The sequence below is a fragment of the Arachis ipaensis genome, chromosome B07 (genome assembly GCF_000816755.2).
Source record: "Arachis ipaensis cultivar K30076 chromosome B07, Araip1.1, whole genome shotgun sequence".
Lineage (NCBI taxonomy): Eukaryota > Viridiplantae > Streptophyta > Magnoliopsida > Fabales > Fabaceae > Arachis > Arachis ipaensis.
In genome coordinates, this window is record NC_029791.2 from 1,851,989 (window position 1) to 1,868,498 (window position 16,510).

At 37.6% G+C, this 16,510-nt stretch overlaps 2 protein-coding genes across 2 annotated transcripts; one reads left to right on the forward strand and one right to left on the reverse strand.

Annotated features, from left to right (window-relative positions):
- LOC107606446 lies at positions 3,698-4,606 on the forward strand. Its single transcript, XM_016308510.1, has one exon. It carries the CDS (start codon positions 3,698-3,700, stop codon positions 4,604-4,606), a length of 909 nt encoding a protein of 302 aa, XP_016163996.1.
- Positions 13,177-16,181, reverse strand: LOC107606445 (protein FAR1-RELATED SEQUENCE 5-like). Its single transcript, XM_016308509.1, has 3 exons — positions 13,842-16,181; positions 13,657-13,737; positions 13,177-13,368 (listed from the first exon to the last, which is right to left on the reverse strand). Exons 1-3 carry the CDS (start codon positions 16,179-16,181, stop codon positions 13,177-13,179), a joined length of 2,613 nt encoding a protein of 870 aa, XP_016163995.1.

Sequence of the window (16,510 nt, forward strand, 5' to 3'; positions counted from 1 at the left end):
CATGCTTGATGTGAGGTTTATGATCTGCTTCAGCGTTCGTTGATTGACGGCCAATAAGAAAAAATATAAACATATATTCTCTTGTTAAAATTATTTTATATGTTGGGAGTTTCGTTTATGAAATTAACGAAGGCTAATGACTGAAAAATCCATACCTCGTCCACCAATGGTTTGTTTGGCAGTAGAGTATACATGACTCTCCTATTAGCGTGCCACAAGTTTGTCTGTGAAATTATCTCCGAATTCAGTTCTTCATCCTCCAGATCTAAACCAAAGACGTAGGTTACGACTGAAACTTCGTCCTTGCACAGTGCCATCTCAGCTGGGGGACGGAACAGAACAAGCTTCCACTGATACAACGAAAACTAAGTCGTTAGTTATTAATAGTAAACCAGCACAACAAATCTCTAACACATACTTAACATGATATAACCCACCGCAGGTATCTTTGCGGTTTCCTTCGCTAGTGGCAATTTTCTGTCAGCCGGGTTGAAGTAGCTAACATATACAGCCTTGTCTAAGCTACTCGTTATAACTGGTTCTGTAGCTGTCTTCTTTCCAGTATCATCATCGCTAAACAAACTTCGGCGAATAACATAATCATCTGGCGGTGTCTGTTCACACTTCGGAGACATTGAACAACACTTTGTAGCCATATGCGATATTGAATCCGCGGCTTGATGAATGCTTGACATGTTGGATCTAATCTTCTTGGAGGAATCCAGATTCCTCTCAAGATTACCGGATGGCATGCTGAATCCGCTCATGATCACAGGCATTACTGTGGGGTTGAAGTTATCGGGCGGCCCATTCCGAAGATTGATCGTTTGTGGCATAGTTCCAAACACAGGATAACACGTCTTGGTCTGGGAAGCAATCAGGTTTGAAAGTGTATTCATCATCGTCGACATTTGCGTTACCACTTCTTTTAGGGAAGGTTCTACGACTGTAGTTTTACTGAAGTCGTCACCTATCTCTTTGCTGGCTCCACCGTTAAAATTTACATGCAGTCGCTGGTCATGCATGGTGCTTCCTCGGAGACTATGAGAAACAAAACTTAAAAATATGAATACTTTACACTCGGAATCGTTATAAAAGGACTTCACTAGTTTCTCGAAATGTAATTTAATTCTAACCTTGATGACAGTTCTATCACTTCCTTGTCGACAACTTTTCTTGAGATCTTTCTACTTTGTTCTTTTTTGGCTTCGTCGTCTCCCTTTTCTATTTTTTGTGTTGAGCGTCGCTTTCCTCTGGCAGCCATTGGGTGTTTTAGCTGTTTAATTTTTTTATTAAAAAAAACATGAAAAATACTGCAACATGTTCAGTTAATGAGTTGCACTCCACTAGCAAGCACAATTTCTTAAAAGAATAACAAACACGGTAGCTTGTCCCTACTATTCAAAGGAGTTTTGACAATTGAGTGATATTTGGCTATAAACCTCTAATATATGAGGCAGTTTACGTTTCCAGAGTTTATATTCCTAAATTTCTGAGTAAAATTATAATTTACATAAAAATCTTTTTTCTGATTGGTAAAAGATAAGGCTCCAACCTGTTTTTTTTTTTAATTAGTTCCGTTTAGTCGAGGTATCGATCCTTTAAATCTATTTGAAGTTATTCAGCTCAATACATTTGTTTAATTTCCTTTTCTGTAGTCAAAGCTATTAAACATTTTCTGGTAACCGTATATTTTTTTTCTTTTACCAATCGGTTACTGGAAGACTTGTTTTAATTTTCGTAATGAATGCTTGTCTCCATTAAGTTGCTCATAAAGTAATATGCTCAATATCAGAATTGTGTTTGTTGTTATCTATTGTTGTTTCACACACTGGGTCAAAGATTTAGTCCGCAACAAAGTTTAATGCGACGGCTAAACACTCGAAAAGGGGAATTTTTATTCCATTTCCTATGAGTTATATTCCTTTTCATTAACTATGTGTATACCATTACCTGTCTCCCACACAGATCTTTGATTTTTCGTTTGTCATGGTCACTCATTATCTAACTTATGCTGCACCCTAATTTATTACTTAATGACTTTTTTGCTTTCCACCTTTAGGCCCGTTGCCTATCATTTATAGGAGACTGAACTTCCCATCCCTCATCGCAAAGCACTGCCTTCCCCGAAAGATAATAACGAAACTTAAAACTAACTATTAGTAATGTGTTTGGAACTTTTTTAGTATAATCTTTAGTATCATAACATTGGATTTACTCACTCTAAAACTGGAACCATTATGGGTGTGTTTGATTTTGCGTTAGAAGGAAGAGAAGCACGTTTGAGTGCATTGAACGCTTTCTTTTTAACACAAACTTACTTTTCATCAAAATCAAGTTTGCAAAATCAATTTTATGCAAAACAAAGCTAGAGTACATCAAAGCATATGAAAAATAACATACAGATAAAAAAATAATAAAAATTTGATAAAACCAACAACATGTATCATATGAACAAAAAAATACAATAAAAATTAAATAAAATTTATTAGAATAAAAAATAAAAAAATTTCATACGCAACATAAATACAATGTAATAAAAGATAGAAAAAAAGGGATTGATGTGAACAAAACATAAGCAAAAAAATCATAAAAACTAATATTGGACCATGCGCATTGAACCGAAAACTGGCAAAGGATAAACCAGAGGAACAGAACCATTCACCGTAAGACCTAACGACCAAACCGCGAACCCTAAACCGTACACGTTGAACCAGAAACCGCCAAACAATAAACCATCGGCACGAAGACCATTAAGTCTGAGATCTAGTCGCTACACCGGACACATTGAACCGTGCGCATTTAACCGGAAACCGGAAAACAATAGACAATATACACGAAGCCGTTGACTAAAAGACCAAGCGATCAAACCGCGAACCCTAAACCGTCCACGATGAACCGGAAACCGCCAAACGATAAACCATAGACACAGAAGCATTCATGATAAGACCTATTGACTAGCTCGTGAACCCTAAACCGTACACATCGAACGGGACACCGCCAAACAACAAACCATCGGCACGAAGACCATTCAGTCTGAGATCTAGTCACTAGACCGGACATATTGAACCGTGCACATTGAACCGGAAACCGGCAAACAACAAACAATATACACGATAATCATTTATTTCAATTACTACCAACATAAATATTTAACTTTTTTTAATGATTCTATTTTCTCGCTAAAATTTATGTTTTATTAGTTTTAATTAAAAATATATTTTCCGACTTTTTACATATTATTTTTTATTTTAGTCTATAAATATTAAATTTATTATAGAATTAATTAGTAAGATCTATTCAATTATGTAAATTTATGATAATATAGTATACAAAAATTATTACTGCTTATGCTAAATAACCTGTTATGATTCATAGAATATGGCGAGGTTTACCCAATTTAATTTCAATTTCGCCTTACTAGATAAAGTTATCACATGTTCTTTTTCAAGAAGAAACTATAAACCGTACCTAGTGGTATCAATAAAATCATATACATGTATACAACGTAATTAAGGCCATTAAATAATATTCCAATTAGGTAGGTGATGGTTAGTCTAGGACTACGAGCAAGAACATGGTGCAATAAAGTGGAGACCATGCTGCATGACTACAAGAAGGAGGAAATGAGTTGGTGGTCTAAGCATAAAAAACTACAACTACAAACTATATGCTTACAAATTCTAACCCATACAACATGGATACTAGAAGGAAGCCCTCAACCATGGCAATCGAATGTTTGGAAATGTTCCATGGAATTGATCGAACTGCATTCAGGATGCTGACGCAAGTCCTTCACCGTGAAGTTAAACAGTCCCTGATGGTCATGGCATTTCTACTGTCAATGGAGACAATGGGATTGAATGGTATTGTGCAAACAGCCATAAAAAATGAAGGCTGGTTTATGAACAGTCTTGCCGATGAATGTGTCATCTGTTTGCAATGCCTACTATCTCAGGAGTTCTCTGGGGTTGTGGAGAAGTCCAGAAAACTCGAAACCCTCGGACACGTGCTGAAAACCGAGCTCACGTTATACCAGGTTCATAGGATGAGATCCGTCCTCCTAACGCTAATTCCCGATACCCTATCAACCATTTGCTCTAGAATTCTAGGTGACATAACGATGGATGCCGTGTGGTTGGAGTACCAGAGGAATCCTAAAGAACTAGTGGGTTTCAACACACAGGACCAGTGCATATCGGTTGCACCAGAGGCATTGAGTAGGCATAACAATGGCCGAGGATTGCATATGCAACAAGGAGGAAGGCAAACTGAGCAAGATAAGGGAAAGCAGAAGTACGTCTGCAAGGAGCTGGATGACGCGGAACGTCCAAAGACACTGACCGTATGCTTCGGTCGAGAGTCCATGCCCACTGCAGAAGGCATTGCTGAGTTTTTCTGCAACATGTTTGGTCATGTGGTTCAAAGGGTAACAGTCATGCCTCGGAGGGACAAAGACTCGGGTGATTTTGCTTTCGTTCTTTTCAACGACGCATCAATCCCGCGCATTATCATGGGGGACAAAAATGTCGTTCATCATATCATACAGGGCATGAAATGTTGGATCAGATGGTGGAAAGGAACACATTATCGCTGTGTGAATTAGTCATACAATATACGATAAAGGTTAGTGTCTTTTTTTCAAAATAATCTAGTTACAACAGAATCTTGACTTGTTAAGGTAGCTGAAATATACATTATAGGCTCATTTTTATTATCCAAGTTAGATTATCTTTCCATGTTACTTGATTTTGTTGATAGAATCTTGATCAATCCGGTTCCTTATTCGGCTGTGGTTATGAAGTTTAAATTGGAAATAACAAACCCTTTTTACCATTAATTAAGTTAATATCGTTTGGAGTCCTTCACCACCAACCTCCCAAACATAAGATATTATTATGTACTTGAACTTGTTGGGACTAACGTAGGAGACATACCAGGAATGTTGTTTTGGAAATATATTACTTGAATTTCACCTTTTTTAGTTGGACATTTTAAATTCGGACTGGTGTATGTGGTAGACATTTTGTGTATAAGTTTTAATTTTTTACGTGGGCCCTAAAGTTGTTGTTATAAAAAAAAATCTTTCTAAAACGTCAAGGATTATACACTATGACCAAAAATTCCAAATTACATTTAAGTGGGCCAGTGACAATGTACTTGTTTTGGAAATCTAGTACGTTTCTTTTTTTTCTTAACTTTTTTAATACCCAAAACCGGGAGAGTGCTTCGACTAACAAATAACAATGTTAAGAAATAAAAAAAAACCCAGCATTCTTGAGGGAATACAATTTTGTGACAATGATTTTGTTATGGCCACAAACAAATCTTAAACAAGAAGAATAGCTAAACTTCTAAAATTATTTTCATGGTAAAACTGATTGTTTAACAGTTAACACAAAAGTTTTTTTCCTGTGTAATGCTTACCGTAATCCATTGTTTTCCCACACAATTTTGTTATCATATATGATATGTTCAAATAGTATCATTTGCATTCAGTAGCATTGTATTTGCATGCAGTAGCAGTCACTATCTGGTCGATACACTGCTGATAACCAAACATAGTCGCAATAAAATAGTTAGCAACATATGCACCATAAATACAAACCATAGTATATCACAACTGGTCACCAAATATCAAACACATTACATCACATACAAAATAACACCTCCAGGATAACATTTTGATTAATTACACTACACAGCAAAATTTATAGGTCTGCATAAATCTGTTAATTTGACCCCTGGTTGACGGACGAGTCAGGAGAGGTCTTGGGTTGCTGTCGCTTACTAGGACCTACCTCAGCCCCCCACCATGTTGCCTCTTGTTTACACTGTAGTTGAGTTAAAAAAATTTAGGCATAAAACATGAAAACGTGAGAAATTAGACCAGAAAATAATGGTCCGATGATACTAACCCTGACTGCTGAGTATCGAAATATTGCTGTTGTTGGCTCCGGCGGTGATTCCTAAGGAACATCTCGGTCTGGTAGACTCTAAGTTGGGCTTCTTTGTTGAAGTAAGCACCACACACCGAAGCTAAGCGTTGAACGATTTGGTCAGGCAAAACCTTCCCCGCATACAGTTCATCAACAACACACGGAGTTTCATCTTTCCGGTTAATGTCCCGGACGAGCATGTAGAATACTCCCCAGCCAACGTACCTAAGCTCCACACTCAGCAAAGAACTTCGTCTGTACATGCGCCGTATCCTCCCTAAATCAGCTCCTTTATCCAGAACCTGTTACCGTCTCTCTTGGGGGTGATGTGGAGGCAATTGTCTTGAATGTCAACCAAATAAAGATCTGTGGTACTGTACCACTTGAAGAGATTTACGATATTAGGTGGGAATTCAACATCATCCTGTGCCGGAAACAAGACAAAACCATGGCAACTTAGTTTTCCAGATGTTTTTTAACAGAATCATAACAACAAAAGAGGTCAAAATTCTGGATATACGTACATCTGTTGCAAAGAGCCCGATGACATAGAACTGGTTGTAAGATTATTGAATGTTCCTTAATGCGTTAACATACCTAACCAACATGTAGAAACAACAACAAATAAAACACAGTGGCCCGAAACTTAAAAGAAGGGAGGAGACAAACATTTTGTGACTCTTTATTTACTTATTCTATGCATGCAGTTATTTAAATATGCTCGATTTTTATCTTTACAGATACGGCTGATATCAACGGAGGTAGTAAAAATTAAAGAAGATGCTTACCGGAATCCAGACTCCATTCTTGGTTAATTACTTCGACGATGGCTGTGGTTGAAGGGAGGGAGATGCGAAGGAAGTTCTCAGACGAAGAATTGTTCACTAATGAGTGTAACTATTTTCCTTATCAGTTATTTTGCTATGTTACTATGTTAGTTGAAAATTTATTAAGCCTTTTAATGTAAAGTTAATCAAAACGTCGAATCAGTGGTAGAGGGTACTTTATTATTAGCAAACTCTGTGTTATCCTAATGTTTGGAAAACGTAAAATATCCTTTAATTTATTGATTATCAAAATGTTTTGGAAATGTGTCATTTATAAATGTGCAAAGATTTTTTTAGTTTTATGTTGTTTAATAATTTTCATTGAAAAAATTAAATGTAAACAATAATAGTTATCAAAATAGGTACTCATAGGCATTTTAAAATGGAAAAAGAAAAAGATACCCAGTAATCAAATTATTTAAAAAATTGAAGTTAAATTTAAAAATATTAAAACGTTTGTTTCGAGTTTCTAGCGATTTTATTTTAATCTAGCATTAAATAAGATAGTAACAATTGTTGCAGAATTTAATTTTTAAAGGAAATAGTAGTAGTTACGTATAAACCGACTAATCAAATTAATTATTTTATTTAAGTCTTAAAATGTGTTCCAACAACTTTGCAACCATTAATGCTGTTAATAGCAAACAATTAATAATTTCATTTTCCTAGGATTTCTTTTTTTTTTTTTTGGGAGGTAAATTAAATTTTAATTAGTTTTTCTTTGAAAACGAAATTCGATGGAGAGGGATTTACGGGGAGTTTTTGGGATAGAACAGAATATTTGTTGGAGAATTTCGAAAACCGCAAGGTTTAAGTAGCTAAATTACTCACTAATTTTTTTTTTAAAAGGCCGCGTTTTTAACCCCTCGTTTTTTTACTTTATATTTTCTTTTCATTCACAAGCGTGTAACATAAGTATCCTTCAGTAATCACTATTCACCTTCCATCTTCCTTCACAAAACACTTCGCATAGTAACCCCAACCTAACACAGAATTTGCTGCTGAAGGTATCGACTACAACAGCTTCGTATCGGAGAAAATGTCAAACAAGGTGAAACTCTATCCTAACTCTTCTCCTGATAGTGATCGGTTGTTGTTCATCATCTGAATGTAGTGTCAATGTAATAAAAAATACAATCGTTGTAAAATCAAAATAAGATAGTTTAGCATTTTTTAAATGAATGGGTGACTGATTTGGGTTTCTGATTTGTTCGTCTGAAAAGGACTTTATGCATTTAGGTTTGATTAAGATTATTCTGTTAAAGATTTAATAGATCACAACAGTAAACCAGTTCAACAAAATATAGTTGCACTGTTTGTAGAAAAATTGAACCACTTTGTTTTCAATTCAAAAAAACATGCATGTGTGTTGATTTTAAATCAAAAGATTCGACTGTATTAGGTTTTTTAAATGAAATCTGATTCTGTTTCTTTTTGAACTTGGCAACTGTGTGACATTTGCCATAGATGATGTCTTCGAAGGACAATGGTAAGAGAGTTCAAGCGATTGATAACGGTACGACACAGAACTACAAGATGAGGTTTCTTAAGCCAGTAATAAGGCCTTCAATGTTCAAACTGGTAATTAACATCCGTTTCCTTAACACCTCTTAATTTTAAGGTTTTTACAATGCTATCGATGTTTTGACAGAACCTGACCAATTTGTAACAGTCATTACCTATAACTCCCAATGAGCTACCAAACCGTACCCCCTACCTGGACCTGGTTGTGCCTGACGGAAGGAATAACCCCTGTAGGTGCTTCTGGACACAACTCTAAAGTGGAAAAATTGCATTGACTCGAGGCTGGGAGGAGTTCTATCAGATGTACAAAATCAATCTGGACTCCATACTATATTTCACACACAAAGGAAACTCCAATTTCCAAGTCCGGATTTTTGATTTTGGTGGCATTGAGAATTCATACCAACTCCATGATCCTGAAGAACCACCATATGTAAGGACTGGTAATTATGAAATTGCAAAGTGTATCAACATCCCTCCTTCAGCTAGTGCTAGAGCGGTTGCCGCAAAGGTCAAAAGCAAGTGGCCTTTTTTTGTGATGGACCTAACTGCTCGCATGATGTCGTCGCGATTGTTGGTAAGCGTTAAGTTGTTGCAACAATTTGGTTGAAATATTGTTTTGCTGAAGTAAGCATTAAATTAGCTAATACTAACAGAAATTTCTTGCGTTATAATCAGCCGAACGTCCCTCATCTCAGTCACTTCACTGGTCAGAGGCACCCTATCATCCTCACACATGGTCACATACAGGTCAAAGCTACATATACAAGGTACAGTGGAAAAAAGGATGGTAGCTTCGGCATTATTTCTGGAGGATGGGAGAACTTTGCTTCAATGTGCAACTTCAAGCCAGGTGGTGTAGGGGTCTTCGAGGTGATATCAAAGGAGCCAGTGACGATCATCCAGGTTCGATACAGATAGGATGCACAACGATGAGTGGCTGAAGACGCTTAGCCCCTGTGTTTGACCTCTTTGTCATAATATATCATGCTAAGACTTTTCCCGTAGGTTTAGAAAGTATTATATGTTTCTTGTTTGTTGAACAATTACGTTGACTTTTTTTGGGTGTTATTTAGTTGAAAACAACTTTCGCTATTAACTAAAACAGAATCGCATTCGCAAATATTATTAGTTTCTGCTCGTTTTTTAATTGACTTTTCCATTTTAACTTGATTGGAGAAAAATTAGTTTTCCAAGTACAAATGGCAGAGTTGCCTTAATTTTTTTTTCTGAAGTATAGCCAGGATAAATTGATTACTTTGTTGGCCTTTACAAAAAATTAAAAAAAAAATCTGGCCCAATAGGTGAGGAAGACAACAAAACCTCATATTTTTGTAGGTGGAACTCTCTTTATATGTTGGGTTTTAAATTGACAATTTAATGGGGGGATTCTTTTTAAAAAATTGGTTTGGTTTGACCTTAAAATGTAAAAGAAAAAAAGTAAATCGAGAAAGATGAAAACACCGGTAATGTTTGAATGAAGCCGTATGTCACCAGTTTTTTTATTTTATTTTTAATCTGGTTTAATGAAAAATGTTTTTTTTATACATGAACAGAATAGTAAAGACTTAATTCGGCCCAATCAATGAGTAAAATAGCCCAACCGTAGTTTCTTTGAATGACTCAAGGGTGGGTAATTTATTGTGGTTGGGCTTGGATCTCAGCTGTGCCACTGCTCTAACGTTACTTTGTGTGCCCTTTTTTTTTAATTTCTTAAGGGGGCAATTATATGGTACAGATTAAAGGATACAGATTGAATGGGACGTGGTACGTGGGCTGGGTTATTGCGTTGTGGTTTTTGGTCTTGGTCTTTAGAGGTGGACTTGTTTAAGGTAGTTGGGCCAATAGGTGATGTGGGCTTATTCACTTTGCAGTGGGGGTCATGTGGTTTCATTTTGCAGGTCCAGAGCATAGATAAGAAGAGGTGGATCTGGAAGAGAAGAACGAGAACCACAAATTGCCGATCCTAATGAGATAAGACTTTATCCACATCCAAGATCACTCTATCCAACACCAAGCGAGGGTTCTACAAATAGGCAGATTGTCTTCAACCCCATCAAAGCTCATTTGGTTGTTGTTTTCCCTAATTCCACAAATCGTCACAATTAGTGGTAGTATCGTGGATGCCCTGTATCGTCTCACATGATGACTTGTTTCTCGCTAAATCAAAGTGGCTCTATCGTCGATACGATGGTAAGTTCTTCTCGGTTTATGGAATAATTTGTGAAGTCATTATATTAGGTTGTGTATTTGGACATGATTTTGTTGGAACATGGTTGTTAATGTATATAATTGATTTGATGAATTACTTATTGAGTGTTTTATACCTGATGTGTCTGTCTGGGATTTCAGATTGTCTTCGGGAAGCAGTGTTCATTCCAATTGTTGCTGGGTGGACTTTTGTGATCAAAGATGCACGTTGGTCGATGAAATTGACAGCCATGTAGTTGCCGTCGCCGTTCGAATGCTGGAAACTGAACTCACAGGTGAAGCCACTCAATAACCGAACCCAAAGCAGCCAACAAATCTGACTATGAAGGTAAGACAATGGCGTGATGGTTGTAATGTGAATAAAATTTTCAGAGTTACTTGGTTAGGCTCTTTTAACACAATATTGTCGGAGGTACCAGCGGGTGACGGGAAAAAGGTTTGACTTAGAAAAATTATTGATGCTCGTGTCTGTTTGAATGAAAGTTGGTATGGAGTTGTTGGTTTCTTAGCGCTAAGGCATGGGTATTTTGTTGTTTTTTTGTGCACTGTTAAATCCATGATGAATTCCTTGTGATCCTACTGAGTGAATAGATGATTGAATTTTCGAGGTTGATCCGTTTCCATCACGAGCACCGGGATGTGGGAAATGATTTTCCGTATCACTTCCTGCTGGTCGTTATGAAAACATTTCAAACTTGACTAGTCATTCTTTGCATCAGTCAAAGTGGATCACAATTAATTCGTATACGGATTCAGCATGTACTTGAAAACCACAAAATATCCATGCTTTAGTCTTAAGAACTCAGGAAGTGCATACCAACCTTCATTTAACCAAACACTATCATCTACCTTCCTCCGTCTGACTTTTATTCCGTCACCCGTTGGTAGCTCCGACAAAATTGGAGTTGATACTCCTTCCCACTTAGCCGAACAAGGAACGTCTTATGGAGTCGGCTTGACACACTAAATTAAAGTTCGACAACATGTCATCGGCTACAGACCTCTATAATACTGCCTTGGGTTTTGTCTTGAGTAATTCATAATTTTCGTACGTAGCGGTAATCCGTCTATGTTTCACGAACGGTTGTACTTACGACCGCGGTACCTTTTCCACAAACTTCTGCACGGAAGAAAAAAGCAAAATATTAACTAACCATTTTCTCATCTCAATGCACGACGAGGAAGCGCAAAGGGAACAGATGACGTTGCTTCTCCCCCAAGAGTTCAGGAAGATGGTGAAAACGAGAAGTACCATTCCCAAACCAACTTAGGCACTTGTGCTGCTGTACCGATTGATTTTTCCCACGGAAGATATCCGTCTAGAGGTAAAAAAAATGCTTCTTTTTTCTAATTTAGACTGGAAGTGTCTCGGATGGTGTTTGGGTGCATGCAGTAGAGCTATTAAAAGAATCTGACTAATGTATGGTTGGTCCATGTGATGTATTTCTTTGAATTTATATACTTATATTTAACATAGGCTGTTGTTGTGTATGTAGGTAGAACACTGGGAAAGGAAATTGATGAAGAACCTAGAACCCAAAGGCTAAAGGGTAACTAGCAGTTTCGTGGATCATTTTTTTTAGGTTTACTGATTTAATTGATTTTTTTTATTCATCTAATGTGTATAGTTGCCGTGATGAGTTTTCTTAATATCAGGTCATAATAGTCAACAATGTTACGGATGCTGTATGACTACATTCTGGAAATATTCAAGCTCTCAATCCCATGAAGCAAAACCCTGCCTGTCAAAGTGAAGTCATGCCGTATTCAAGTAGCTGATAACATAGAAAGATTCGTTATTGTACAACTTAAAGGAAATGTCCGCAGTGTTTCAAACATTTATTGTTTCTAGTGTTAAATTCTGTCATTATGTAAGACTCTAACAACCTCAAAATGTTATTGAACCTAATAATCGAAACTATGATATGAGCGAATAAAAATGTGTTTGTGTTTACGAATTCTCTGCTTCATATATCTATATATATTTCAAACTGCTTTCATACACAGTGTGCCATTTTCCCTTAAATAAAATTTTCAATGAATACAGGAAATCCATAATAACAAAGTAGATTCACAACCTCAACGTTACAAAAGAGATTCGTAACCATCTAAGAACAATTCAACCTTGGAGACTACAACCGATTCAATCAAATAATTTGGTTGGTAAATCAAATGCACTAAGAAAGTAAAAAAATTCAATTAACACAGGTCTGTTTTTTCAACTGTATTGCATAACCACAATGGTAGGAAGTCCTTACTCCAAATGCAACCACAATAAACTGCAACTAAAATACACCAATGTAAGCAAAACACATGCATATTATTCAACATTATTGTCATCATAATGGACCAAGTAGGGAAAAAAATCAATTTACACAACTCTAATTGATCAACTAAATTGCATAATCACAATGGTAGCAAATCGTTACCCAAAAGTCAACCGCAATTTACTGCAACGAGAATACAGCACTGTAAGCAAATCACACACATATTATTGAACATCATTATCACCAAAATGGACATATTCATACTTAACGTAAATGACTACAACTTAAAACTCCTCAATACCAAGTAGTGACTAATACATTGCGGTTAAGTTATCAGGATAGATCATGCTTTTAGAACCAATTATACTTGCATTGCACTAAATTCAGAAGACTAATTCCTTGAAATGGTCAACGTGTCCTATGCATCGACGCAAACAATGTCATGTACGATCCTTGTTTGTTGCCACAGGGCAATGACGATGGTAACGGATCTCGGACATCGATCTGCACATGTCGTGTGTCACATTTATCATCAACAACATCATTAATGCATTCATAGTTCGTGAATGAATGTCTCCTGTCCTGCTGTGACTCCTTCACCTGCTGATAACATCATAATCCCCAATCAGAAACTATAATCATGCATAAAACCATAATGGTCATTCATTGCAAAGTGGTTAAGAGGAGTTTTATGCATCACACCTGTGTTAACGAGTAGAGATTTTTATTGAAAACACCATTCGTGGACGCGATGTCAATGGATTCGCTGCTTTCATGGAGGCTCTGCTGTTTTATAAATTATTTTTTTTAAGACAAGAAGAACGAGATCTTCATTAATTTACCCAGTTCATGACACGGAAATTAGATGTTTATATTCAAAAAAATTACCTCAACAAAAGTGTTGTCTTTACCCTTCCGGTTCCTCATACCCGTCCCCGTAAACTTCCTTGTTCCACCCTTTTTAAAAGGCTGCCCAAACAGAGGAGCATTCACATAGTTTAATGGTTTTTAAAGGGACAAACACGGAACAAGATTTTCACAGCAGGAGCCTATTTAGAATAAACAAATCGTACCTTGGTATTAGGTCCTGAGAGGTGTTCGGACTTAATTGAGAACGACCTCGAAGAATTAGCAAACCTCTCTGGACTAAAACCTGAGTCCTTGGCTGATGCATTGCCGTATGATCGATCGCGATGGTTACCTTCAACACTATGCTGCATCAGATCTGGACAGCGCTTGTAGTAATGACCGTACTTGTGGCAATTAGAGCATGCTCTCTTCTTCCTCCAAGAAGACTTCTTGGAAGGGGCTCCTTTGCTTTTGACAACAAATGGATCGTTGATGCCTTCCACGTTAACATTAGGAGTTGACTTGCCTTGTTTGCGTGACTGCAGACGGATAACTAAATTGACAAGTTCAGACTGGACTTCATCAAAGTCTGCAAGATCCTTGCAAGCAATATCACACAGCTTGTTGCAATTCGATGCCAATGCTCCAACTCGAAACTTTAAGACCCTTTCGATGTCATCATTCACATGCATTTCTGTGCTAATAAATTCGTTCTTTGCATTCTTTGTCCACCTTTTGTATATCAACGAATCTGGAAACTCAAGTATGTTTTCGAACTTCATGGCACAGAAGATATGACTACAGGGAATACCACGTGATTCAAACAGCTTGCACGAGCACGAGAACAGCTTCTTACCTCTATCGACTTCTACCCGTCGATCTTTGGCCGGGTCTCCGAGAGCAGTCACACTGAACTCTACCTTGTCCAAGGTTGTGCTTAGTACCGTTATATTCAAAGCCTCTGCCCTCTGAATCTCATTACGAATTTCCTTGAAAATGTTTCGCGTGAAATAACATGATACAGATCTTTCATATACCTCCAACGAGGTAATCATCACTGGCTCTGAGCACTGAGACTTATAGTCAGCTATTAACTCGTTGTTTCTATACTCCTTTAAGGCCCTATCCAGGTTATGCATGAAGTCAATGAGGGTGTTCTTGCGATTAACATAAAATCTGATGAGAGAATTTATACCTTCACACTGTGATGTCGTCCTTATGTAACCGAAAAACTTATCCCGGAGGAAACAATGGGACCACATCTCACGAGTTTCGTACGTCTTTTCCATCCAGGTACTGCCAACAAGGTTGTGCTTATCCAAAATGGCTGCCCATCTCCGATCAAAGTCTCTCTGGTCGTTGTTGTCATATATAAGACCCTTAAAATCGCGCAGGAAATTAGGATTCTTTATATTCTCACATGCATTTCTCTGCAGATGCCATCCGCATAACCGATGGGTCGCTTCAGGCAGAACATTCTTGATTGCATCTCGCATGGCAAGGTCTCCGTCAGTTATTACTGCTTTTGGACTTTTCCCACCCATCGCTTCAACAAAGGTTTCCAACAACCACTTATACGTCTCTGTGGTTTCGTCGGATAGTAGGCCGGAGCCGAAGATAACAGTCTGCCCGTGATGATTGCATCCTGAGAAAATGACCAAAGGCTTGTTGTATTTATTCTTCTTGTAGGTTGAATCAAAGGCAACAATATCTCCAAAGCAGTGATAGTCGATAATTGACTGCCCATCTGTCCAAAAAATATGCTCCAGCCTTTCGTCACTAGTGAACGTATACTTTCCAAAGAACAGCGGATCGTTGCTTGACTTGCCAATCAAATAGTTTATTGCCGCATTGGCATCCCCGTTTTTAACTTTTGCCCGACGATACCGATCGATGTGGTTGTACAAATCTTTCCGTGTGAAGCCAGCATGACGATATCCACCCTTCTGGAACGCAATATACCCCATAATATGGCAGGTCCTGACACCAAAATTATGAAGATTTTCCACTTGGACTCTATCAGTCACAGTGAGACGACGATTGGCCGGAACCAGATGCGCAAATTGGGGTGGCGTCAGATCGTGGTTATGAGATTCGACAAAACATGATACCTTCCATCTACCGCAGCCGTAGTCAAGCTTTACCCTAAGCCGAGCTGGACACTTGGTTCGCGTTAGTGACCTTGCCTCCCTTGATCTATCATCCAGATGGAGATACCTCATATTCCTCCAGCCCTCTTTGTTGCAAACAAGTTGCCTGCTAATTATTCTACCTTGATTATCCCTAACCACGTCGTCCTTCCTCATTACAAATCCATGCCAACAAGAATAAGCGTTATAAAACTGGCAGGCCTCATCCTCTGTCCTAAACTCCAGGTTCCAAATATCCTCCACCATTAAATCTGCTATTCTTTTTACACCACAAACTTCTTCACTCTTGCTAGTAGAATCCAGCGAATCCACATCGTCGTCTTCAGCATCGTCTTCTGCATTCGGTTGATAATCGAAATCATCACCCAAATCATTATCAGAATCATTCTTCACATCATCCTCGTTTATGGACATAATTTAACCCCTGCCATAATTTTACCCAAAAATGTCAATAAACAGAGCCAATGGCAGCAACGAAGGGAAGCTAAACTAAGCTGCATGTAAAATTAAATGAACCAAATCCAATTAAACTAACCCAATTATTTACGACCCCAGTATTAGGTTTTAATTTCAATTCCCCAAACCTAGCCACAGCATAGAACTGGACAATGTTACTTTATATCCAAATTTCAGAATAGCAAACCAACACCGTAAACAGATAATCGTTGAAAAGGCATAGACTATCATCAAAATTAAACTAATCTGGATTAACAAAAAAACTTAATCGGACATACCTTGATGAC